This window comes from Chelon labrosus, assembly GCF_963514085.1.
Source record: "Chelon labrosus genome assembly, chromosome: 15".
In the NCBI taxonomy this organism is placed as follows: Eukaryota; Metazoa; Chordata; class Actinopteri; order Mugiliformes; family Mugilidae; genus Chelon; species Chelon labrosus.
This window is the reverse complement of record NC_140348.1, coordinates 6,442,165-6,470,002: the sequence shown is the minus strand read 5'-3', so window position 1 is coordinate 6,470,002 and position 27,838 is coordinate 6,442,165. Positions and strand designations below refer to the sequence as shown.

Here is a 27,838-nt window from a genome sequence, read left to right as displayed (position 1 = left end):
GCATTTAGTGAACAGATTTTCAAAGGTTTAAAATCTTTTACCTGCAATACTTTGTCCATTTAAGCACAGTCACTGCTGGAAAAACAGACTGCAAATGAATGCTGCATATGAAAGCTGAGACATCAATAAGACATTAAAGAATATTAATAACTGGGCAACATCGCTGGCCAGCAGTGACCGCATTACCCCATCTATTATCAAAGATAAACCAAAACTGATTGGATGAGCTTTGCAGGTACGATAAAAACAACGGTTATGATGTCAAGCTCACAACACTACGGCAGAATAAAATGCATCCTCCCGGTGTGGTTCTCGCACTGTCACCAACAATCAGTCCTCTTGTAAATGTGCGAAGCAGTTAGTTATCACTTTCTCCTACGGCGTCATGTCCTTGTGTTACTTTAATAATCTTTCCAGCGTCTCGCTGAAAATGGACAAAGGGCGCCGTGTCAAAAGATATCCTTGATTCAGTTTATAGGAGCTTGTTGGATTTTGATGAAGCTCCTACTTACTGATGGGGGGTGAACAAATGGGAGGCACAACACACTAATGGGTTCACTGAATTACACATGATAAAAGAAGTTAGTTGTTGTTGTTTCTAGAAAAAAACACAGCCCCCTGATTTTGTTTTGAAGAGCTGGAAAAGTCTCTGGAGAACACTGTTGATCTATATGTGCGTGTGTGTGTGTTTGTGTTTTTCTGCATGCTTTTGGTCAATGTGTGTTTTTTATTATGGCTCCTTTTCACCACTGACGCACAATGCGTGTGCATTTTGGCATTTTGTAATACTATCAGTACTGATGGTAATATTCGGGTCCGTCTACGCCGTACAGCTCAGCCAGGGTCCTGAACCTCGGCCCCCAGTCATTAAGGAAGTCGTAATCCAAGTTCGAACCGGTGGAGGAGCTTTCCAGAGAGCTCAGGCTTCCGGCTAAAGACTCGGGTCCCTCGTAGCCATAAATGTGGAGAGTGTCGTACGGGATGCCATCTCTGTCGTGGTCAGCTTCGTCTTTCTTCTCCTCAATCATTGCCGCCATGTCGCCCTTGCATGCAGAGGGTTGAGCCTGGTAGGGGGGTTTCTGGACCATGGCGTAGAGAGAGGGGTGGGGGTGGCGATCAGGGTGGCGGAGCATGGAGCCGTCGTTGCAAGCAGAGGTGAGGATTGAGACGTCGTAGCTAGGAGAGAGAAGCAAGAGTGCTGTGAGTATATTTGCTGCTACTGTATGTATTATCATGGAATTGTGTACATTTTAAGCTTTTGCATGTAATTTCATGCAGTGCAGTCACACCTGAGATAGTTGGAGTTTGGAATGAGCACTAGGTTAGGCAGTCCCTCACAGAGATCAGACGGCATTAAATAACAAAAATTCAAAATGTATATTGATTACATGGGATGTGACTTAGCATGTGACTCATACGCTGTTAAATGATACCAGGCCGATTCCTGTTTCTGTGGTCACAAACCTTTTTTACTTTTGCTTTATTTTTTACTTTTTAGTTGCAATCCTACCAACTATGTCTGACTGAGAGAAACACAAAGTGAAAGAGTGCTACCACTGGAAATAACACTATGACATTATCGAATATAACACTTAATCCTACTTTACCAATGGAAACGTAAGATTTTATCTTTTCAAAACACAAATGTCATCCACAAAACCCCCAATTTGGCCTTTATGTAAAAGCACAATAGCAGAAATGTCAACATAATGTCAGTGTACTCTCTGCTGCTTGTCTTATCCATTCTTGACTCTGTTTACATTCTACAATTTCTGAATAGTCACTACTTTACTTAAGCCACCATGTCCTTTAACAGCATATGTTGCATGGATAATATATGCTTACGTATGCTTCCAGTACTCTTTAGATTAGACTCAGATTAGATAAACTTCTTTAAATAAACTGGGTCAATGTATGTGGAAAAATAATAAACACTGATAAAAAGAAATAGCAATAAGAAAAGTATAAAACTAATGTATTCAGTTTATCATCTCGTACATACACCAGTCAGGCATAACATTATGACCACCTTCCTAATATTGCGTAGTTCTCCCTTGTGTGTCCTGTGGTGTCTGGCAACAGAATGTTGTTAGTGGGGGCCTTTGGGTCCTATGGGTTGAGGGGAGGGGCCTCTGTGGATCATCCCACAGATACTTGATCAGTATGGGATCTAGTGAATTTGGAGGCCAGGTCAACACCTTGTGCTGTTCTTCATGTTTTTTGAGTTGTTCCTTAACCGTTTTTGTGTGTGTGCCTGTGTCAGGCTGCATCCTGCTGGGGATGGCTGCTGCCATCAAGGAGTGTCATTGCCATCATTGGTCTAGATGGGTGCTTCATGTCTAAGTAACATCCACATGAATGGTCCAAAAGTTTCCCAGCAGAACATTGAATTGTCACAAGATGGTCAATGTTATTCACCTCTCAAACACTCAACCTAGTTATGACCAAGTCTAAACCAGTGGTCATAATGTTATGCCATATTGGAGTATATCATGATGTAGGCCTACTCTCACCTTTAGTCTCTCAACTACAAAAGAGAGATTAATGAAAACTATTGCAATCTTATTGTTAACTTTTATTTTAAAAATGTAGACGTTAAGATGATAATTTAATAGTTGGTTGCTTTCCTTTAAAGGTTAAAAGTCTCAGTATTTCTGAGAAGACCATAAATAAAATGAATTGTAAATGTAGAATTATTTCCAGGTTGTCAGTTTTAAAGTGCATAGCAGTGCCTTTTTTCAACTACATACCCATTAGTGTCCATCTCTCCGCCTCCCTCCTCATCGTATGTGACGAGCTGCTCATGAATCTCTCCGCTGTTCTTCATACTGGCCAGAGAGTCCTTCTGGTAGCGTTTCCTCATCACAAACAGGATCACTATGACTGAAGAGCACAAGAGAAGAATTTACAATATATTCATTTTCAGACTTTGCTGTGTGTGTGACTCTTCTTTGAAAGCATCATTATCGGAAACACAAGTCAAAGCAACGTTTAGGCAGAGGTCAAAAAACTCTACAATAGATGCAATAACAATGTTAGTGTTCGGTGACTGACAGCCAACATCCAGTACATCTAATCAAAAATCCACCATTGCAGATAAATTCTAGGAAAATAAATTATGTATTCAGGCCATATTTAAAAGATGGAAAGTGCAAAATCCCTGTGCTTCATGTCTTATCCTTAAAAACTTTTTATCAATTATTGCTAAAAATTGAAGACACCAGTAGAATAAGTAGAAACGGTATGAATTTAAATCATGAGAGAGAACTGGAATAAAAACGGGGGCATGAAACAAGGGAAAAGTGGAGCACCAACCAGGGAATGGGACTATGATGTGGGGAGAAAATGAAGAGAGAATAGTTTAAAGTATCAGAGACGTTTCCCCCAAGCATGAAAACCTTAAATGAATCTTTTTAGCCAGACATGAGCAGACACCAGCTCTGCACAAAAAGACATCAGAGAGGGGAGCACAAAAAAACAGGAAGAAAGAGTCAGTAAACACAAGAAGTGGAAATGAGTATGAGAAAACAAAGTGGAGGGGGTGAGCAAGAAAGGAAAAAGAAGCGGGATGTGGCTGATGATGACGGAACAAACAACTGAGAAAAGAGTAAAAGAGGATGAAGAGAGAGGATAGGAAACAGACTGGTACAATATGAGTTTTAAAACATAAAATCTCCAGGGGAAAAGAAGGACGTTTGTTTAAAGAGACAAAGAGCTCTAGCCGCCTTAGGGATTACGGCAGATCGAAGTAGCCTGACGTCAACAGGGCAAGGAGGTTGGGGTGACTGGATAGGTCTTCCCATTTCCTTCAGACATTCATTGTCTGTTTCTGGATCAAAATATAGCAACAAACCCTCACGAACCAAGACTGAACATGTTGAATTACAAATGTTTTTCGTGTTGTTTCTGTGATATTCAAAATTGAATGCAAATAAATTCCATGACAGTAGGTATCATCTGGTACCAAGTACATAAGGTACAGACACATCAATCATCACCTGTGTCTAGACCAGAAAGTTGCACTTAAACACTCCACAAAGACTACAGCACATGGCCAGCTAGCGTGAGCATTCTGCATCTGCGTGAGAGAAAATAACTCTTCATACCAGCAGTTAGCAGAAGTCTGTATTTGTCAATTAGATTAGAGAGGGAACCTGAAGGGGTAGAACTAACTGGGACTCTAGGAAGATCTACGAACCGTTACTGGCCTCTCCTTAACCGTGTTGATCACCTCATCTACAGTATTTGAATGTTGGATTAGACATATTTTCCCCTTCTCATGCATACGCTTGCAAAGCTGAACAGTCAAAAAGAGAGATCAATTCAAAATACTGAGTTGGCTGAAAAGTCCCGACAGAGGTCTGCTGCTGTCAACAGTGCAGAGCGCCCAAAAGTAGGACCACAGATCCTTATCGACTACCCGACACTGGAAAACGCCACTCTGACAGCTTGGTGTGTCACGGTGCTTAAAGACGTTAGACATGTGTAAAAAATAATTGTAATGAGAATGAACAGCAGCATCTCCACACTGCCAACAAAAACAAGACGCTAGAGGTTTGAACTAGAGCTGGAACTAGAAACTTGGTTTGGTAAGTCTTAATGCTTTAGTCATCACAATAGTTATCCCAAATCATTCAAACTCAACGTTACATGATTACATTAATTTAGAAAAAGTCCAAATAAATAAGCGGGATAAGGCCCACGCCTTACACTTCAGTGTCCTTATAAAGATGCTGAATGAGGACAAGGAAGCGGGAGAAGGGAAGAGATGAAAACAAAAGGAAAGGAGGAACATATGTGGCAATCAGCCTCGGATGTAGGGGAGGAGGAAGGGGACGAAACGTGAGATTTAGCTGTGAGGAAATCTAGGGAGAAGACAGACAAGGAGAAGAAGGATAAAGGAGAGGAGGAGGAGAGAAGGGACGCATTTGGCATTAGATTAGGCCCCAAGCCTCGGTCCCGATATGAACCTCTTTCTCTCTCAGCGGACGGGCAGCATTAGCCATGCCTTTTAGTTGAGGGCGAACGGGACTAATTTAAGTTTGCATGGGAAACCAACAGATTAATCTTTTACAACACATGCTCTGCAGTTTAATAAGCTCTGGAGATATCAGACTTAGAGGGACAAGAAAAGACCAAAAAAGAAAGAAGAAGAAGCCCTTTCTTTGGTGAACGACTGAGAAAAATTTCTAGCCGCGTGTCAAACCCGACTTCATGTGAGAAAATGTGTGAATGGGGAGTGCGCTAAATTGCTTTGGGCCCTGACAGATAATGACAAGTGCATTAAATAGTTAATCTAGCTTGCATTGGGGGTGTTTGATAAAGAGAAAGAGAGATAGAAAGGGGAAAAGGGGGAGGCAGAGAGGGAGAGACAGAGACACCCAGAGGGAAAAAAGAAGAGGAAGAGAGAAATGAAGGGAAAAAATGAAGGGGATGAAGCACGATAGTGGAGGAGTGTATTAATAGTTAATAGGTTGAGTGTTTGGTGGTGTTTGATAAGCAGACGGCACCTAAAGAGCTGATAAACTCTCCTCATTACCACTCCTATTCTTCTGCAGCTTTTCCCACAATTCTCCTCTTCGGTGTCTCTCTTCTTTAACCTCTTTCTGTCTGTCTCTCTCTCTGTCACTCATTTGGTCTCATTCCACCTCACTTTCTCTGTCTTGCTCGTCTCTCGTCTGTCTGCCGGTTTCACCCCTCTTCACATCCCATGTCTAAGTCTAGATATACATTTTTTTTCCCATGTGTCACTCCGCCTCCATCCCTCTTCATCTTTAAGTTCCTCTTTTCATTTCTTCTCCAGCACTTCTCATCCCAGATCCCTCTTGTTTGGCCAGCTAGCTCTAGTGTGCCTCTCATCCAACATGACAAATGTCTCTCTTTCAACATAAAAAAAAAGAGAGAGCAGGGGGCGAAGGTATCAAAGAGAATATTGAGCTCACAACCACAGGCATTATTTCCACATCCGCCGCTGCATTATTCATAAAACCAACAACACCAGGAGGGGAAAAGTTCTTCACAAAACACAAATCTTATTTATCACAAAGAGCAAGTGACTCTGTGCACATGTCCCAATCACTCAGCACTCTCTTTTTGCACGTATCATTGATGCTGTCTTCATGAATTTATTTCAGAGACTAACAACAATGTGGGTTCAAGGCACTCCTTTGAATCTGCCTGCCTGTCAGGAAATAAACCCATCAGTTTTATAAAGTAAAAATCAATGCCACAGTTGTGTGCATGATACATTTAGTTTTCCTGTTTCCTGAATTCACGTTTGCTTGATGACTATTGTGACTTATTTACATCCAAACAGTTCCTACTTGCAACGACAAAACAATAAATTACGGTCAGATCTCAGAGTAAATGCATGTTTTTAAACTCCAAGCACACACATGATATGAATACGACTGTCCACAAAGTGAGCATGGAATAATGTTTTAAGGATATGTTTAAAGAGCTACTTAAAGTTGCAGTATGTACGATTTAGTGACATCTAATGGCAAGCTCGTTGATTGCGACCAAGTGGCTCACTCTAAGCTAATGAAAACATCATTATTCAAGTTTATAGGTGATCATACATTAATAAAAATATTTAGGTTTGCCCCGATCTGCATTTTTGCAGCCAAACACTAATGGTCGATCTCACAAAGCGCAATTGGCAGACACAGATCAGAGTGTTTGTCTCAAGCTACTTCGGTTACTTAGGAATGCGGAACCTGGATAATTAATAAAAAGTAGTATAGAGTACATCTTTGGACACTTTTAGGAGACAAGGAAAAATACTTACCCAGTATGGTCAGTATGCAAAGCAGGATGGCTATCAGAGCATGAACACTGACTCCCATCCTCCGAGCCCCAGCTTTGCAGTGCGTAGTAATCCGGTTGGTGTCACAGCGGCACAACTACAACAGGTGTCACAAAAATCACTTAATCAGTCAGCGCATTGTTGAAATGAATGAATTACTGTGCGCATTTGAAGAATGTCTGTGTAAGCTACACATTGAATGTGATTATATAGTCTGAGATTTTCTGCATTTAAACTGGTTTAGACTAGACAGAAAAATAAAACTTGCAATTCATTGGCACAATTATTTCAAATCATTAGTGCTGAACCTCAAGCAGTTTACTGCATCACACACAAACAGCACGCACAGACCTTGATTGCCAATTTGGTGGTGCTGGTCTGGATGGGTTGTCCTCCATCCCGGATGTGCACATCCACGCTGTAATCCTTGGGGTCATCCATGCTGAACGGGCCCTGTCTCACCATGATGGCTGCTGAATTGTCTGTGCAAGAAACCATATAAATACAAACCATTACAACTATCTGCTACACAAAATTACCTCTACTTGCTGCAAAATCGATGTCTACTTTGTCTGACTTGCCACTAAAGTAGGCCTAATGTTGACCTGCTCAGTCTATAAAGTCTGTTTATATGTGTGATAAGACAGTGTGAAGATTATTATCACACTGATACACTTAGGACTTCAGTAATTTAGGATTATAGATAATGGCACCACACAGAAACCGGCCAAAGTGGATTATTTTCTTCGATAAGTGCTCAAATACGTTCATCAACATAATTCATGCTCCATTGTTGTGAGTGGAAATGTCTGTCCAAAGGCACAGTTTGATCAAAAGCCACAATGTGATGCAGATTGAAATAAAAGTCATGCAACACACTGAGCAGAACAGCGTAGATGTCTCTACTAAAGACTTGAGCAACAATAGAGTCATTAGTCAAATTCCTGGCAGGCACAGGTTTCCTGCTGAGATGATGGGGAGAACCTTTCTCCACAATATCCCACCGCTGGAGGAATTTCAGAGAACACAATGGCAGGAAAGGCCCCTTCTGAATGAACTCAGACAGCGAAATATAGACAGCTCCTCTGGTTTAAGGGCAAGATTAAATAAAAACCGCCTGAACGTTGCTGACATTTAAACTGGACGGTATGTACAGGGTAAGGGTGTGACAGCATTAATAACACAAATGACATGGAACCTGATATTTTCATTTCTGATCTGGGCCGGACTTTTTGTTTTACAATGTGACTATTGTGGAATTTTAGTGAATCACAGTCCCATCACTTTTGTATCCACATGCCCCTTCATTGAGGAGCCAAATGCAGCAGTTAAAAATGTATCTCTTTTTCTCTTTGTCCTTTCAATCATCTTTTCACACGTTCGCTGGTTTCAGTCACTTCAAAACACAGAGCTACAAGCCCTCTGAAAATTCTGTTTCATTGACATCTAAATAAAAAATAACCTCTGTTTAACAGGAGAGCTGCTTTTGCATGAATGGGATGTGCACAGCTGGAGGAGCTCTGGAGATGAAAGTTTGCATTAACGGGTTAATTCACACAGATCACTATGTATTCCTTTAATTCTATCATGTGACACTGTTTCTGAAAAGATATGTTTATGGTATTTTCTAGAGCACAAAATGATTTTCTGTTTTCCTTTATTGAGAAAACACCAGTTAACACGGTATCTAGCTGTGAACAGGCTAGCGCTAGTCAGTTAGCTCAAAGCTAGCTGGGTCTCTAATGGGGCAAACTAGTTCAAATGCAAATAAATCCCAAACTCTTTTCATGTCAAGACAGCCGATTTAAGTGAGAAGAGATTTTCTGTGTTTTGGATAGACTGACCTTTTCTTGAAAGTTCAAAATGTCAGTTGATAGAATCACATTACGGCGATTTCCACTGTGATGTCTATGAGACAACATCTGCTCAGTGAAGGTGTGTGTAGGAGGACATGGGTACAGATGAAGCCCCGACTGAATAAAAGATGAAAACAGCTTCTGTCTGCCCTTCATCTTGCCCCTCTTCTCCTTCACGTCTCTTGCTCCTTCTTTGTTTGATTTCATCTCATTCCTGTCTGTCTGGATATTTCCCACTGTCCTCTCCATATTCCTTCAGCTCTCTCTCTCTTCCTGCAACTCATTAGACTCCTCATTTTCTCTTTGTTTTCCCTCCTCCTTCGTGTTTTTGTCTGATATCAGTGCATTGAGCTTCATGTAGTCGCCTGGTCTGAACACAGTGTAGCTGCACAGTCAAGTGACATGACTCTGACTACTGGAGTGTGTGCATGTCTGTCTTTTGAATTCCGTAATGAAGGTTGTTATTTCACAAGTTTTAAAGAGCTGGTAGTCGATAAATATTTTAGAAGCCTTCACTCTGCAGCTCTTGTTACGTGTGTGTGTGTGTGTGTGTGTGTGTGTGTGTGTGTGTATGCAGTGTTTGAGTTGCGTGTTAAGTGGTGTTAGGTGTTGTCAGATGATTTTTGGGAGCACAGTCCACAGTCTCCAGAGGAGAACATAGGTTCGCACTAACATCCAGCACTTATCAAACAACTCCTATCCCCTCCTCCTTTTCTCCTTTTTAAACATGTGATGCCTCTGATGTCATCCTCCCTACATGTCCTCATCTCCTCTCCTTTCTTTTCTGTCCTTATTTCTTTTTTTTATTCCATTCTTCTTTTTGCTCCTTCCCTTACATTGGCTAGCCTCTGTTATTCTCGCCTTCCTCATTTGTTATCTCATTTCATTACCATTATTCTGCGTCTTGTTTTGGATTTTCCATTTTTCTTCTTTTATCCTTTCTTCGCCCTGATATCAGTTCCTTCCTCCTTTCCCTTCTTTACCGCCTCTTTTTTTACTCTATTTGTCCTTCCATATCACTCGTTCTCCCTCAGCCTTCTCTCTTCCTTTAAATAGTCTTACTTTAACATTACCCCTGTCTCCCTCCGTCCCAAACTCTTCCTCCCACCTCCTTTCATCTTTTCCTCCACCACTCCACCTCATGTGTCTTTCCGTTTGCGCTCTCTCCCCATCGGTTCAACGTGTCAACCCCTCCAGGCACGAGCAGAGAGGAAATGGATGAGGCAAGTTCGTGCCTTTTTTTCCCCCCTCTCTGTTTATCTTCCTTTCAGCGTGGTTCAAGTTTCGCTTAAATTAAATAGTAACACTTCACCTAAATCTTTCATCTGACTACCTAAGGCTTTCATCTATTCAGACTTTTAATATTTGACTACAGCAGTTGGTAACACGTCTCCTTGGGCTTTCATGTATTATAACCTCATGCGATGATCAAAAATGATGAAAACTGTTTTACTTGTGCCATTTTGTGTCCTAAGCTGGATAACCCAAATAGGCTTTTGGAAATCTGATGTAACAGACGCCAACCTTTGACTTAATATCAAGGTGCAGATGAAAAGAAAATGTCTCTTGTAGTGTTTCACTCCATCATCAGTGTCACATCTGCTAATTCAAGCTGACAATTTGTAATTTATTATTATTTTGAGAAATTTTTCTTCCTAACATACAGTAGAACACAACTGATTATTCAAATATTTAACAACGTTTTTTTAGGGACAGACTGATATATATTTACTATCAGATGGATTTCAACCATATAAATGGAAGCATTATAACATCAAATAGCTTTAATCAGAAAGAGTGGTGAGTGACTGATTTACGTTTTCCCCTGGATTTATAGCCATATGTGCCCACTGCTGAGACCATTGAGTGCTAAAAATACAAACCATTACACGGAGCTGAAATCAACTCAGCTTGTACGAGCATGCTGCCTTCAGTACTCCCTGTACAGTTAATCAGTACGTTGAACTGTCAATCACAGTATGTTTTACGTTACCAGTCAATTAAGCTTTTAGATTTAAGCCATGGCGTGCACTGACTGAAGTTGTGTTAACAACTTCCAAAACGGCACAATGTAGAACCCTACAGATAATAAAAGTGTACGTGCACTGCACACATTTTCCTCTTGGTGCAGATTTCCATATAAAGGTGTTTTTGTTTTTTTTTTATGATTTTATTGTTAGCTTAGCAGCAGTATGTGTGTGTGCGTGTGTGGCGTGTTCCTTTATCAGTGCTAGCTAGGATGAGTTTAGAATGCATACAGAGTTATCTGCAAGTCTACCCAGACACTTCTTCTCATTATTTTCAGTATTTGCTGCTGAGTATTCTACACCACACTTATGGTCCCAGACAGGCTCTTCAAATCCCTCGTGTGGCTGGGAGAGCCCGAGCATGCTTTGAGAAGTTAAAATAATTTCAGATTTTAGCAACAGAGGACTGTGCTTTCAGTGGAGTTTCAGTTGTTGCATAGCAACAAGTGCCGAGGACAGCGCTTCCTCCGAGCACCGTTTAGAGCAAGAAGCAAGAAAAAAAAGGTGAAGATGGAAGTGTACTCGAGGCGGACAAGGACTTACTGCCGTAGTCTCGGATGGTGAAGTTGGAGCTCTCACTGGCCAGGCTGAACGTGAAGGAAGCTCGCTGCTCGTCTTTATCTGTGGCTGTCAATATTCCAATCACCTGAGGAGAGGCAAAAACTAAAATAAGTCCTTCTTAGACTTCCTCCACATCCAGTGAATCCTTCTAGTATTTCATTGATGTGTAATGTAAATAATTTCGCACCATCTCAAATAAGTTAAACGCTTGTTTAAATGTGTTAGAAATCAAAAACAAGTAGCTAAAACTCTATATGACATCACCTTACTCTAGAATTTCACCTTACTAGTAGAATTTCAACATGTTTACAAGAAAAAATATAGAGGCAACAACAAGATCTGTAACTATCTACAGTCCACAACGTAATAAAGAGATAAAGATAAAGAGCCTTTATTTGTCATTATATTATACAAGTATCATATAACGAGATTGCATGGTCAGACATGGAGGACATGGAGGGTTGGTCCTGAGCCGCTGCACTCGCGCGCGCCGCCACTGTGGGCCAACCTGACCGGTGCCTAACACCTAGCATGTTTTGATGATGGGAGGAAACCGGAGTGCCCGGAGAAAACCCACGCTGAAACTCCACACAGAAAGGCCCTAGTCGCCCCGGGGATTCGAACCAGCGACTTTCTTGCTGTGAGGCACCAACGCTACCCACTGTACCACAACTAAACACAGAGAAATGCAGGATAACTCATTTAATTGAAGCGTTAAACTCTTCTTACCGTGTCAGTGATGTCGTTCTCACATACGAAGATGTCATCCGCTACCAGTTCTGGAGGGTTGTCATTGATGTCTCTAATGTTAATGTTAACTGTTACGAATGACTCCAAACCTACAGAAGAGAGACAGAAACGCGTGATTAACTACAGTGTACTTTAACAATGGATACTGCCTGATGGATAATGGGTGACTGGTGCAGAAGTTGTACTCTAAGATATAATATAATCCATGGATATGTAGTATTCAATATGGAAGGTTGAAAACAGATTTTGTAGGACAAAGTAAAAATATATTCAAAACCCCTGCAGAAGAGGCTTTATAGAAATGGAATACAGCATTCAAACATGCATTTTGCTCATTAAACTTTTATTTTTACGTTGGTGTTGGAAGTCTGAACCATACAGCTGGTATGTCATTCACCTTAATGAATAGATGTGACAGTGATCAGACATGATGATGATGATCAGGCCTATCTCTGTGCGTGTCTCTGTCATTGATGGAACTGATTAAGGTCAAGTGACTGAAAGGACTTCTATTCGTGAGCTGTTTCCTTTTTGTCACATTAAAGTAGCTTTTACATTTACTCTACATTGATGTTCTTTTGAGTATTCATCTTTTGATAAATGTGCAAGTCTCTTTTGGAAACTATCTTTAGTTCAGTACATGTACTCTATATCGAGGACCTTGTCAAGCTCAGGGGACCATTGTGTTCCTTAAACATCGTGACAAGCCACTAAAATAGATCTTTGGATTTCATTCATTGCTGCTCTAAAAATATAGAGTTTGCTTTGGAAGCTGCAAGTGAACAAAGAAACACGCTAATGTGATTTTCCTGCTTACTCTCTCCTTCCCGTGTGGGTCGACCAGGTGTTAATGCAATGTGTTAATCTATGAAAAAAATTACACTCTTGTCCTTCAATATATCCAGAGGAGCTGCTCAGTGAACAACAAGAGAACACTGTGTTCAATGGGCTTTCAACTGCAACTCCCTTCATGCACACATTGTTAGAGAAAACACATGGTTTCCATTATTTGTGTGAGGATCTCTTGTTTAAAGGAAACAGGATTAATAAATAAATCCGTGCAGCTCATGTGTGAGTGTGTGACATACCATTTTGCCCCTCCTGAGCCCTAACTTGAAACATGTGTTTGGCCTCCAGCTCTCTGTCCAGCTTCCTCAGGGTGAACAGCTGACCTGACTGTGGGTGGATACCGATGGGACAGTCCTTCTCTAAGATGGAGTATCTAAACATAGAGAGCAAAAGGTCTGTCAAACAACTTCTCTGCAGGACTAATACGATTATTAGTTCTCTTTTGGGAGTGTGTACCACATTGCACCTTATCATGTTGTTGACCACGTCTGGATCTCTGGCTGTGACCCTTCCAATGTTGTTCACAATCTCTTCTTCTGTGACAGTGAAGTTGTAGGTGGAATGGGGGAAGACAGGCGGCTCGTCTACATCTAATACCTTGACATGTATCTGTCAATGTTAAATTTACAGTTAAAAGACTGCAGTTAAGATTGCCTTTTTGTAAGACATATTCTGTTACTGTTCTGAGAACTGCTTTTTGACCACTGACGCATACAATACTGTGCATTTCTTATAACGATGGAGCCACACTGCACTCAATTTTTAATAAAAAAAAAAAAGAAAAGCAGGCCGCTAACATCCTGCAGTTGCCCTGTGTGATGTTTACCGTGGCTTTGGTGACTGCATTGTTGTTGTTGTCAGGAGTTAACCCCAGCTCTTCTCGCACCTGGACAGTGAAAGTGTAGCTGTTCTTTGTCTCAAAGTCGAGAGGCTGGAAAAAGAGGAGAGGGAATTAAGTCAACAACGAGTGAAAAGTCAGTGCACATTGCAGTGGATCATGATTCATACTATCAGTTATTTTGAACACTGCCCAGATTCAAATAAATAATTTTGAAACTGTGTTTAAGAGAGTCATAGCTCCTCCTAAACCATACTGGGTTTTTTTTCAGATATTTTTTTCAAGGAGAATGCGACCAGATTACTTATCTAACCAAGGCAAGACTCAATTCTGTTTCTCATTAATATGCACCCAATATCCACACTGTCCAGATCTGATGCAGTTGGGCTATATTTAAACCTCCTATTAAAATGGTTCTCTTGAGAAATCCTAAATGTTTCTGTTCTCTCACCAAAATAAAAATATATATATATTTGAGACATTGCTATACTATCTACTAAAAGTGTTTCTCCCTCATGTCACTTTTGAAGTTAAGTTGCTCCAAATTTGGATTCATCCCCAAGCGTGTATCTTGTTTTTATGGACTGGGGACACTTTGCATTTGCACCCTATTTTCTTTTTTTTCTTTTTTCTTTTTTTATGTGCACCAATGCATCTCTTACATTTGTCCTCAGTGATTTTACACCTGCATCTGTTCACCGAGGACAGCCAATGATTCCAGGTGTAAAAAGGCTGTTAATGTCACCACTCAGCTCAAACAGCCTGGCTGAGCTCATGCTCTGGATTTAAGCTTCAAATGAAAACCTTTTCCTCTGCGTTCCCAATGTGTTACTGCATCATGGAAATACCTTATTTTCTTTCACTTTTTTTAATATCTGCACAAACAGAGACTCACGTGGTGTTTTGGATACACTTTTATGAGGCCAAATATATGGCAGCAGGCAATGCTTACTGTCATATCCCTACTGGGACTATCATTTCTTTAGAAATAGGCTACTGTTCGGTAAAAATTTTTTATTCCACAGGAATGTTTTATCTGTGGATGGGATACCACAGGTAGACAGGAATATTCTGTTAACCGGATTATTCACGGTAACAAGGATACTCATTCGCAGGGAATCAAAGGCATTTGTAAACAGCTTAACAAGAATAAGACCTTAACCGCAGTGTGGCGGATAGCCGGCTTATTCCACGTGTAAACACAGCCGGTGAGGAAGATGAGAAGGGCTGCAGGGCTGAGGGGCGAGTTGAGCAGAGAGAAGATTGTGGTGTGATTCGATTCCAGGCCAGCGTGGGTGCAAGCTATTACAGAGCTCATTTCATTAGAATACATTTTCAGGCTCTGTGATGTCCTAAATACTTTATCTGAGGAGCACAATCCAGTGAAGTAAACCTGCTAGAATTCCCGCAAGCATAAATATCTTTGCCAACCAGAGGGAGGCCGGTACTTTTGGGTTTCAGCTCGGCGCTGTACATCACTGTCATCCTATGAAAAAAGTCTCACATTTCCCATTGCTGTTTTAGTTTCATAGCATAATTAGTAGCCATGTATGTTGGCATCATCGAAAACCACTTTTATGTCAGTTTATTAGTATATGTTGGTGTTGGTGCCAGAACGTTAATCTATTTCCGTGTTTCTCTCATGCTGTTCAGGGTATGAGGTTCACATCAGTATTTTGGGCCTTGAACATTAAAGTGTGAGGATGTCACACATCCTAAACTACTTTGAATTATTTTTGGATTAGCCATAAAAGTGAGCTATCCATGTGATGTTTTTTTCTTTTTTTTGGGGGGGGTGGCTTCTACTCCAGTGATTCCTAACCAAGGGTATTTATGCAGCTGCCAGAGGTACATGGATTATTAAAAATAGGCATACAGATTATTAAAAATAGAAATGAGGATTTGATCATGAATTATTTATGTGAGTTTCGGAGGAAAATGAACACACAAATAGGACAACAAACTGGCGTGAGGTTAAAAAGATGTGGATATTATTATAGTAGTTTTATAGTCCTATACGGACAGGTGAGGGCTTGTGAAAATCATATGCTCACCGACTGCTATCCAAGCAGTGGTAGTGTAAATACAAATATGACCAACTAAAAGAAGAATGACAACAGTTCCAGGAGAAGATGCTGAGTATGCCAACGATCTGCTCAAACACAGTGTTTCCCTTCTGCAAAATAATGCGATGAAATCATCACATCATACAAAGTAAATATTCAAAAGATAGTTGATTTGATCGGATACCAGCTTTGGGCGCCAGCCCGAAGTTCTCCTGCCCACTAAATTTTAGTTGGGGGATTTTAGTCTGCAGACCGCTTGGAATTCATAAACCATATATTTTAGACGGTAATTTCAGCGGTGAGCCACTAAGTTGATTTTGTTAATAACTAAATAGCTGCCGTCAGAGAAGCGAAATGTTTAGATTCCACTATTGTGTCTTTTGTAAAATATTTTTAACTTTTAAAGGACGAACAGGTAACAGCTAGTGAGGCATTTAATGATCAGCATACACCATGTAATTTTTGTTTGTTGCTCCAATTCATTGTAAAACTATCCGATTGCGTGCAAAAGGTATTCTGATACGGCACTTAAGGGCAAAAACTGTTCACAATCCACTGCCCAACTTTGTCACAAGTTGCAGACAGCTAACAAGGTAATGACTTCAATAATAAATATTAAAAAATGAAATAAAAATCAGGTGTACAAAAAACTTTTACCCTTGAGATTTAATCAGTTCATTTGTTGCCACACAAGCCTCCTACCTGTTTGAGCATGAGGCTCCCGTCCCCGTCTTTGAGACCAACATGAAATGTTCTGCTGCTGTCACCCAGAATCGTGAAGATGGGTTGTTTGTTATGAGGCTCATCTCTGTCCTCCAACACCAGAGTTTCGATCTCCTCGTTCAACTTGCGATCCTCCTGAACCTGCAGGTTGTATGTGTCTGTGGACAGAAAACACATATCACGTATAATGCCACATATGTAAAACATTTACAGTAAATTCGTCAATGTGAAACGGTTTGTCTCTGTTGCCATGTTATAGTGTGTCCTTTGACGTAGGATAGATTGATGTGTTACTTTTGCACTCAATTCCTTACTTCTGGTAAAAGAAGCCATGTTGTCGTTAATGTCTTCGATGGTAATGGTGACAGAGGTGGTGGCTGTGCTGCCCGTAGGCAATCCTCTCATATCCTGCGCTTTAACCACCAAGACATACTGACTCCTGGTCTCTCGGTCCAGAGTACCTTTGTTGCAGCTGATCATACCTGCACAGACACAGACAGAGAGGGTGTTGTGTGTGAGGTCAACTCTGACTCATATTCAAGTAAAAATAGCTCAAACGTCCACGGCTGCACTCAATTAACTTGGAAGAAGAAGAAAAAAACATTGCTGCTGAAGGATATAAATCATGATGGACGCCGCTGCAGCCAAGCCTACCTGTGGTGCTGTCAATTTTAAAGGCAGACGTCTCTCCATCTCGGGTCAAAGAGTACCTCAGATCTGCATTAGCAGTGGTGGGGTCATCAGCATCGGTTGCCTTCACTTGAATTATTTTAGTTCCTAGGTGGAGGAGATAATTGAACTTAATAATTGTCATCATGAATAAGACATTATGTTAAATAGTGTTTTGATGAAAAGAAATGGACCTGCGGTATTTGTTTTTACTGATCATTTTGGCTGTGTGACTGATTAACACATTATAATCAAATGTCAAAACTGTTGTTTAAATCATAATATAATTATGATATACTAATGATTGTGACAGTTGAGCTGCAATAATATATCAACTTTGCACATACACAAATATTTAAAATGTATGAGCAACTTTTCAACCTCATTTCAACAGTCGGTGAACGTTCTGAAATAATTCTTTTGACCCTTCTTACCAGTCTGGCACCTCTCCACGATGGAGCCATTGTACGCATGCTGGAATTTTGGTTCGTTGTCGTTGATATCTGTCACCTGGACTTCAAAATCTCCGGCATCCTCTATCAGCTGGTTGTTCCCATCGAACATCTTAGCGATCAAATGGTATGCGTTCTTCTGTTCTCTGTCCAGAGATCTGGTGACAAACAGATCTCCTTTGTCATCCACCGTGAAGATGTCGTCTGCTCCTTCACCCTCTATTGAAAATTTCGTCACTTCCAATTTCTTGCTCGACTTAAGCTGTGAAAGAAAAAAATAAATAAATACTGTGATTGTTGTTTTAAACACTCATTTTTTTCCCAGTTGGAGTGAGGACACAAAACAACAACCTCCCAGCAAAGTTTCTACAAATAAACAAAGTATTCTGGCAAATTGCTCAGATATTCATCAAAGAGCTGGTAAGGAACAAGTCAGTGCCCCAGATTCTTGGCATGCTATAGTATCAAACTGAACGGATGTGACAAAAATATCAATTTGCCTTCCCTTCAGGCAAACATGGTAAGAAGATCACTGACTAAACTATAGGACCTAGGCCCAAGAAGTAGACCAGAAACCTAAGGACAATGTCTTTCTGTCAACCTACCTGTCCAATCTTAAAAGGCCTATTTAGAGTTTTCTCCTCTTCCACATAGAGTGAGTTCCAGATCCATTCTCTCTTCTGCCTGAACAGAACCGCATGGGACTCCTTCTTCACAATGTCAGCTGGGCCTTGCTTTTCTGGTTCCATCTCAGGAAGTCCAGAGTCTTCAGCGATGACGAGAAAGAAGGACAGGGCCACAGTGGTCATAAGCCTCATAGTCCACAGCTGGAGCCAAGCCATCATCTACAACAGAAAGAAACGAGAGAAGGGAGGAATAAGAGGAAGAAGGGATGAAGGAATATGGATGAGAAAAGAAGAAGGCAAGACAAGATGGGATGCATACAGGAACATGGAGGGGGGAGGAAATGAGAGTGGAGAGAGGGAGCCGAAAGGAAGAGAGAGAAGATCACATTAAAACCACTTATCAGCTGTGGACAGACCCCTTCACTGTGCCCGGGTGAGATTTAGAGTGAAGGCCAAGGACTCGCTCTCCCCTTACAGCCCATCGCTGAGCTCGAGGTCTAGCTATCGTTTAGGACCAGGGCTCTTAAACCTTTCCAGCCTGGGACCCAAATGAAACATTTAGCCTCTCATCATGGGACCTGGACTGAAAGCATATCACTACCGTGGTCGTATGGGGATCTATTAAACATAGGCCTGTGACCCATTTTAGGTCTTGACCCGCTGGTGTAGCGTGAGAGAGAAACAGAAACAGAAGGGGAGAGACTGACAGAGACAGAGAGAGGAGATGACATTAAAACCACTTAGGATGTCTGTCTTTATCAGCCATTAGAAAGGCCATTTTCCATATGGGGACTTTTTGACATTTTGAATTTGTGATCAGTGCTTCGTTTTTCCTCCTTTTAATGCAGTGTATCAAAAGAAAGCATTTTGGTGTAACACGGTGAGAGCTTTGTGGTTTAATCCTTGTTCTTGAACATATCTAGTTTTTAAAAAATATATAATAATAATAAAATATCCTTTTTTGTTTATTTGTTCATTTTTTGAGCCTACTTTCAGTCTGAGCATTTAAAAACATTACGGCATCGCAAACTATTACAGCAATAAACCAAAGTAGATCAACTAAAATGATGACACTAGAGAGGATCATCAAACGTACACGACTGCCTGTATCAAATTTAACAGAAGTCAATCCAGCAGTGGTAGAGACATAATACTGCAAAAGAATAGTCATGTAAATACAAACATGATTAGGATTCATCCTCTGGAGACAGGAGTGAATTTTTAAAGACAGTTCAGTCTTGACCACAGTGATTAACTACGCTGCTGGTGTGTCTAATTTTATCTATGCAACAGCCAGACAGTTTCATCATTTGGACATGGACAGGAATTACTAATTTCCTTTTAACGACCACAATTTGTAGAAAGGTCCAGAACCAGCAGGTGGAAACACAGACAAGCAAAAGATCACTGTTAGATTTAAAATAATTTCTTTCATATTTGACGCAGGCACGAAAAATTACTCCCAGCTGAAAGACATTAAGCTGTGATCTGTTGTGACACACACACAAAAAATGTAAATCTGTGCCTTTGGACAATTGTTTCCATTGACTATTTTACAAACCAACAGGGCTTGTTTATTGAACTATGTGAAGGCTGTCCATTTCTCAACACTTCACTGTTGTGTTACATCATAAACCATTGATGTGGTGTTCAGCGTGACACACAAAGGATTTGCAATGTTCACTTCTTTGACACAAGCAGTCTTTAATAAAAATAAGACTAAACTGTCCTAAAGCATAGTTTTTATTGAAGTTCAAATTTGGTGGGATTACCTTCAAAATTTAAACCAAACTCATCTGATTTATGTTCTTTGACTGATTATAGAACTGGAAAGCGTTTCACCGTCTTGCATCACTTGTTCCTGCCTGCAAGCCATTTAGCAATGTTTAACCATAATGAAAATGTATAAGGCAGGCAAACAGCAGTTAAAACCGCAGCCTTTACTCCCTTTCTTACTGCCTCACCCTCTCTGTCCGTGTCTGCCTCCCCCATCGTTCTTGTCTCCCCCCACTGGGCTCTATCTAATAAAGCAGAAATGCCAGGGAAATAATCTTCAAAACACTTTAGTCTATATGTGCTCTGTACTCCAGTATCTATCTCAGCGCAGCCCTGTGCCATCCCTGTAGACAGATTAGTGCATCTTATTGTCTCCCAGCCATTAGCAGCAGGGATGGAGAAAGGGAGATTATGATGAGGGGATTATACTGGCACAAACTCTTCTCTCTCTAATGGCCTAATCTCGTATTCTGCTGACCTCCGCTGACCTCTTCACACGGCTCCCCACAAATCAGCTCAACCAAAGACTCAACAGTGTTTTCTGGCCTTCAGTTCACGTCCTTTTGTTTAGGTTTTATTTTTCCTCTTGTGTTTTCTTTGTTCAGCTTCCTTTCAGGACTAAATTAATTAAACACAAGTGCATCATCTTTTATTGCAATTTACTGTGGACTTCACAATGAAAGTGCATGTGTGTGTGTGTCGCGCCAATAAACATCTGTTTTTTGTTTCTGTCTGTGCATGCACATCTCTGTCCCCGTAGGCAGGTAATAAACAGAATGCGATCTGTACACTAAATTAAATCTTAATACCAATGAGAAATAATTTAGCCTCCTAATACCTTAATCTCACTTGGTGCTAACTTTCTCTGACGTTATGACTCCTTATTAACTTCAACACAAATGTTTGCACCCAGTTAGCATCGCTCTGTCATTCCATCTTCCATTGCTGCTTGTGGTTTCACTGTTGTGAAGTGATCTTTCGTGAGTTTATTGGTTGAACTGCGTCCCCCTACATGTGAGGCACCACATTTTAAAACTCAGGAAGTGTGTGTCACGTCTGTATGCTCATATATGATTGACTTAAATGCTGTGTGTGCGAAAAAATAATTATTTATCTCCCAGTTTCCATGCAGTTTCCTACTAGAAATTCTCCCTTATGCCATCAACCACCACTGGAGATAAACCCAGCATGAGATTTAAAAAAGAAAGGGGGGTGGGGGGCTCTCCTTTTAACTGTCATTGAATTTGCATTAAAAATCTAAAATATTAATTTTCACATAAATAAAACTCCTAATCTTGCACTGATGCGTCGGGGTGCGTTGGGTTTCTTCAAGCGTTCCCTTCTTCTTAACTAAATCTTGACACATTCACAGGCTACCAAAGAGGTTTCCTGGCTGTGTCCTTCTCCTCACGCTGCTCAGCATTAATGTGCGTCAGCCAGCATCCTTCCTCTCAACGTGTTCTGAACAAAGCAATCACACCTTGTGCTGTACATGCATGTTCTCACAAAGTGCTCACACAGAGCACTTTTGTAATTTTTTATTTTTTTTTTTATCACTTTTTAACAAATTAAGGGATGTTTTAAAATCAGCATGCCATAATTCTAAATAGTGTGGATAAAAATGTAACTCATTGATGTTATCTAACATCTAATAATCCCATTACTGAACTCAAACAGATATAAAGACAGAAAAGAACATTAAAGGAAGAACGTTGCAGGTGAACAAAATGTTCTCTTTGCCTCAGTTGGATTTTGATGGAGAAGGATTGTGGACATAAAAACTCAAATAAGTTTTTGGCTCTTTATTACTACTATACAAGTGTGAGGAAGAGCTGCTGTTAGATGAAAAGGGTCTCACAGAACTCAAACATTAATGGTGTGTCATGATATTATTTTTGCATTAGTCAGCCATTTAATCAGACTGACTTCAATTTGATGTTAATTCTGTTGTTGCTCATTATGGTCGTTGGTCTCATCCAACCCGAATTTAATATAATGATTCTGATGTCAGCAATGAGAACTTGTCTCTACATTCCCAACCCAGAATGTCAAACAACATTTGCAATGGTGAGTTTATTTTTATTAGCTAAATAATAAATGATGTTTTGATAATTTGGACATTCAGTGAACATTATAGGACACCAAAGAAGCTTTACTCCGAGCTTTCCGAAATGTTACTTGACATAAAACGTCTTAATCACGCCGGAACATCCGATGACTGGGTTCCTCACTACACATACAAGCTAAATCTACCGGGGGCATTTTTCCCTAAAAGGGCATTTCTTAAAAGAGCATTTCCTCCTCCGGGGGCCAAAGTCTTACTCCTCCTCTTTTATCAGCAACAGGAAGCGTAAACACAATGGCTTCTGGGAAATGCCGTTGGGTCCGTTAATGAAGGGTCATCATTAGTGTGCGGACACACCCTTCCTGGTATTCACTGCTGCCGCTGACTGCATGTCTGCCTCAGTTTCTAACTTTGTTTGTGTTTGTATCAAGTTTAACACTTTTCTCATTCATGTTTATTCCCTGTCTCCATCCCCGCTGCTTTTTCTTTCTTTTTCTTGCTTGCTCTTTCAATATTTTCCACTTCTGGCTGGTTGAATCTCTCAAGGTGAGAGCTGTACCTTATTTTTCACACAGTCTATTTCTGCCTCCTGTCTGTCATTCCTCCTTTTTTCCCCTTTCTCACCTTTTCTTTTTCACCTCTCTTCTTTCCCACCCCTTGCTCTCTCAGCCTCATCTTGAAGGCATATTTGGCACCTCATAACACGGCGCAAAAGAGGAAATCACCAGTGCCCCCAGTTTAACAACTTTTTTATTTAATTAATTTTGTCGTCTAGTTTTAGTTATCTAGTTTTAATAAGTTTTAAATCGTTTACTGTTACATTCAAAACCATTCCAGTGTGCAGACTGATGTATGGGAAGTTGTAAGAGTCTTGAACATGCTATATATACACTCATAGTCTTATATAATAATATCTTTTTAAACTGCAAGTGTCAGGTACCCAAATCTCACTTGAGGATTATAAAAAGTTATTTACAGCATCATTTATCAAAGGCATCTTTCAGAGGTATGAAGAATAAATAACACCCAGGAATATCTGTAATTGCATCTGTACATTGTCCGCAGGCTACAGAGTGTGCGTGAGTGTGACAGAGAAGCAGAAACAGACAGACGCAGAGATACAGTTGTCATTCTCTGGGATGTTTTGTGACTGGCAGACAGGTCTGACCTAGTTTCAGTCTACCAAAGGCTAAAGCACAGAAACGAGTCAACAAGACTTCATAATCCTGGCGGACGCTGAAGGGTATTTGAAGTTTACGTCCAAGTCTTGTCGTCGTTTCTGTGTTTTAAAGACGGAAATACGATTTGACTGTGTACGCCGTGATAAAATCTTTAGAGGGACAAGAAATCATTCTGTCTATCGTCTGTCAGGTATCTGGGTGAATGATTCTTCTTGGCCTTTACTTCTTCGTTTTGTTTTATTATTTAGACATGTGGCGTTTGATCGAGAGATGGACGGTGATAACAGGCAGGAAATTTGAAGGGCTGTCCTCACAGAATTTGTGCATAAGGGATGAATCTGAAATTCCCCCATTTCTCATTAGTTTGTTGACACAAATAAAGTTGGTGTTTACCTCACTGTCGGTTGCTTCCCCAGTTTAAAAAGATTAGGGACACCATTTTCACAGTCCAGTAACTGACAGATGCGTTTAAACAGTTTGTAAGAAAAACTCTTCAGCAAACATAAAAACATAATGATGTAATTATTTGACCAACAATAAATGGGTTAACTGTTCTATGGAGCTGTGTCCGCTGAAGATGTCACTCTGAGAGTGACAATGAAAGATCAAACTAATATCTGTAACGTTCCTTTAACTTGACAGAAAATGGTTCAGATGTGTCCCACTGTTGGACAAGTGTCAGCTTGGAGAGACTGTCACTGTGGCTGTCCATCTGTCCAACACTTCTGCCTAAAATAGCTCAACAACAACTGGACAGATTATACCTCATACATTTATTCATCATCCCCAGAGGATGATCCCTAAAGCTCTTCCCTGTGATTACCTGAACATCTATGAGCGTGAGATATCGAGCCAAAATCCACCAGAATAATTAAATTAAATTTGCACATATAATGAAAACTGACATTCCTTCTCCTGACAGGATGAACCATTACCCAGAGGAAGAACCTGTTCAAATTAGGTGAATTTTGATGTGCAGTGTCATCTCAAGATCAAAAATAAAGAACAATTTACTGTTCTGCTCTATTGATAAAGCTTCACAAACAGCAAAATATCTGACCAGTATTTTCTGATGAAATATCCTTGGATCACTCCAGGAGATTCAGTCTTTAAGTTGTGTTGCATAAACGTCTGCTGTTTAGTCTGCTTTTACTACCCTAAATTCAGGAGTTTGTTTATTTGTGTGCTTTGGGCGCAGGGAGTGATTTCTTATCTTCAATTCTGTCATGTTTTGCCTGCTGCATAGGGCAGCATGTGTCTGTTGTTGAGATTAAAACAGGTTTAATCACAGAGCAGCTTCTAACAATCTGTCTGCCGGCAAGTCACACCAGGACCTCACACACAGATCACACACAGTGTCCTCACTGACACTTTGACAGAGTCAAATCAGACAAATCAGCGCTTATTTCCCAGCATGTTATTTATGAATGATGCTGGCCAGCTGTGGTGACAAACAGTCATGTTTCAATTAGTGCCAATTATTTCTCTGAAATCCATGTTTTTGTTAAAGCCGTCATCTCGAGTCAGTTCACTTCACAATTGAAGGCAATGTTGGCAGAATCTTGTCAAGAAACGAATGTTAAAACATGTCCAATAAAATCAGATTGCTGCATTTGAAAGCCTTAAATTCTAGGAGTAGGAGCTAAATCAGAGTAATCCTCTGTTTTATTCCTTTTTTTAGATGATTGTATGTATTGATCTATTTCTTGGGGACTGAAAAATCCCCAAATAAACGTCTGAGTAGGAGATGAAGTATGATATACTGCTGAATGTCAAGCGCAGAATACAGGTCAGTCACTGAAAAAATAACCTCAACTGGGTCTTTCAGTAGTAATCACTGACTTCAGCCGAGCTAACATCGCCACAGCTGGACAGCTTGTCAACCAAAGTGACATATATCTGAATGAATGAATGGCTCTAATCATGAGTCTTGTGTCAGTGTGTGTATCTACGAGTGTGTGTGTGTGTGTGTGTGTCTGGGAGGTCGAAGTCTCCCAGATGGCACCCAAAGGATTTTCCCTGATAGTTCCCTCTCCAGGAATTAGACCACTGGGTTTAGTTGCATCAACGGCTTTCGACGTAACAACCAAATCAAATCACTTCTATAACGGTGGGCCATGGATCCAGACTCACAGAGAAAATCCACCACAGCAGAGTAACCTCTCCCTTCTGTGTAGGACGACTACACCTCAAACTACGGCTTCAGAAATTTGAATCTCAATTTCCTCTCAAATGCCGTCTTTAGAAATTGTGTGTCAAAAAAAACTGAAATCATATAATGAGGGTTTATTTTCTCTTTCCTTTCATGTACTGTTTGACATTAAAAGTTGATAAATGGGATCTCAAACACACTATATGTATGCCATGGAAATCTTCAGCTGACAAAATGACACCACTCAACTGGCAAGATCTTCGCTGTGCTGTTAATATTAGATGTGTGTCATCAATACTTCATAGCTAAACCAACCAGACATCAACTTGACAGTTGGGATGAAACGCTGTTTTTTTTTTCCCCAGTGTAGAACTCTCCTGGTGGTTTTAGTTTCCTTTTAATTTTTTCCTGCTGTGTCTACAGTTCATCATCATCTTAATGGTCACAGCCGTCTGTCTCCAGGAATGACAGTCCAGCCTCTGGGGAAGGGGACAGCGCTCAATTACAGCATTCAAATCTACACCGAGCTGTCCGAGATCATTGGCATAACATATGTGAACAGTGACATGGGCAGACAGCCTGTCCTGAAAGGGGTTATAGCCATCATTTCAAGTTATTTCTGTACCTTATTTGAGACACTTTCTACTAGTATTCATGAGCTATTCACCCTGGAGTGAATGGGAAAGTAGCCTGGAGCGTTTTCAAGGGATCTGGGTTACATTTTCTGGCTGCGCTGCCGTACACTGCTTTTCAATCAGAGGGAAATGTATATTCACACTTCAATTTGCTGAACAGGAGAGCTCAGAATGTATCTGTCTGTACGTCTTGAGACATACATGTTATCTAAGTACATGCACACATAAAAAACACACTGTACAGTATGTATTTCTTTCATTCTTCCCAACTTTAAGACAGAAAGCGAAAACTTACCACTCAAACAGAAAGTCCAAGGGAGGCAGAAATGGTGGTCCAGTCCAGATCCTCCAAGGTGCTCACTCGCTCGCTCAAAATGTTAATTAATTTAGCTGGTAGAAGTTATTGGCTGGTATGCGAGGATCAACAGAGGTTTAAAACCGCACACGGCTTCAACTCTGTTTTGCTCTCTCTTCTGTTTGCCAGCTGCTTTGTTCCGACGTAGGAAGAGAGCAGCAGGTGTTGTTGCACAAGCGGGGATTTCTGTCTCAGTTTGATTTTCTGTACAAATCCTTTTTTCCTGGACTGTCAGCTGGATAAGAAAGAAAGTCTGTGATGATGAGAAACGGGCCGATGCCTCTTGAATGTATCCCAGAGATGGCTTTCCGTAGGCAAACTGACAGAAACACTTGGCAGGTAAGGGTGACAGAGATCTCTTTAGTAGAAATTTCAATGGTGTCTTTTTTTCCCCAGCCAGTAAAAACTCCAAGTCACTCCAACTGTGGAGTTTTTACCTAAAACTGTCCTTATTGCCCCGTTTTCCTCCTCAGGTTGTTGAGGTTTTTCCTCAGGTGTGAATCCAACAGGTTTAAGGCTCTCTTGTTTTTTTTCCTCCGTGCCGCCTCTGATGTGGTTTTCTCACCCAGCAGCCAAAAGTGTTGAACCACAGCTGTCTGACCGCAACCTCCTTTCTCTCTCTCTCTCTCTCTCTCTCTCTCTCCCTCTCTCTCTCTCTCACACACACACACACACTCACACACACAGGTCACTGCCCACTTCCTCTTCCTGTTTTTGTGGTTAGTCTTCTTCACTGGGGCTCCCAGCTACCGCTCCTTTTCCTGTCCTGGCTGGGGGAAACAGAAAGAGATGGAGGTATGGAGAGGTGTGTGATTGGTGGAAAGACGGAAAGAGAAAGAGGCAGAGGGAAGCGGAGAGGGAGCGCATATGTCAAAACAGCTCAAAGACGCGCGGAGAGGCAGAGAAAGCAGCCGGCTCATGTTCATGAAGCAGATGGAGTGAGTGTGTGAGGGAGGAGAAGGGAGGGAGGGTTATGGAGAGTAAGGTGAGAGAGGCGTTACTTCTCAGTCCTTCTCAGAGAGAGGGAGAGAGAGAGAGAGAGAGAGAGACGCAGAGTGGGGGGAGATTTATTATTCATGTGTGTGAGATAAGGATTAAGTTAAACAGGTTATTGGGGATAATCCTTGGAGATTTCCCCACATGAGGCTAGTAAATATTTTAGAGGGCTGACTCTTGCGGCTGATTGTGTGAGTGTGTGTGTGAGTGTATCTGACAGAGAGATCTTGTCTAAGCTGGTAAATGAGATGAGAGGGACGCCTCGCCACACTTGCACACACTAACACAGACACACACTCCCTATCTCAGCCCCCCCCCCCCCCCCCCCCCATCGTCTTCTCGTCAAGGGGGAAGTTGTCCGTCAGTAATTTGCTTGAACTGGGCAGGAAAGCTTGCTGTGTGTGTTTTTAATATGAAACCTCTCTGGTGGCAATAGCAGTCCAGTCTTTCTTT

The 27,838-nt window shown here is 40.9% G+C and overlaps 1 protein-coding gene across 1 annotated transcript; it reads right to left on the bottom strand.

Annotated features, from left to right (window-relative positions):
- cdh5 (cadherin 5) lies at positions 1-26,541 on the bottom strand. Its single transcript, XM_084561624.1, has 15 exons — positions 26,330-26,541; positions 18,205-18,444; positions 17,582-17,861; positions 17,133-17,255; positions 16,793-16,960; positions 16,458-16,636; positions 13,678-13,782; positions 13,318-13,460; positions 13,091-13,224; positions 11,982-12,091; positions 11,235-11,337; positions 7,160-7,290; positions 6,791-6,905; positions 2,751-2,883; positions 1-1,176 (listed from the first exon to the last, which is right to left on the bottom strand). The coding sequence occupies exons 2-15, from the start codon at positions 18,442-18,444 to the stop codon at positions 792-794; spliced, it is 2,349 nt and encodes a 782-aa protein (XP_084417750.1). The 5' UTR covers positions 26,330-26,541; the 3' UTR covers positions 1-791.
- Positions 26,542-27,838: the final 1,297 nt, after the last annotated feature.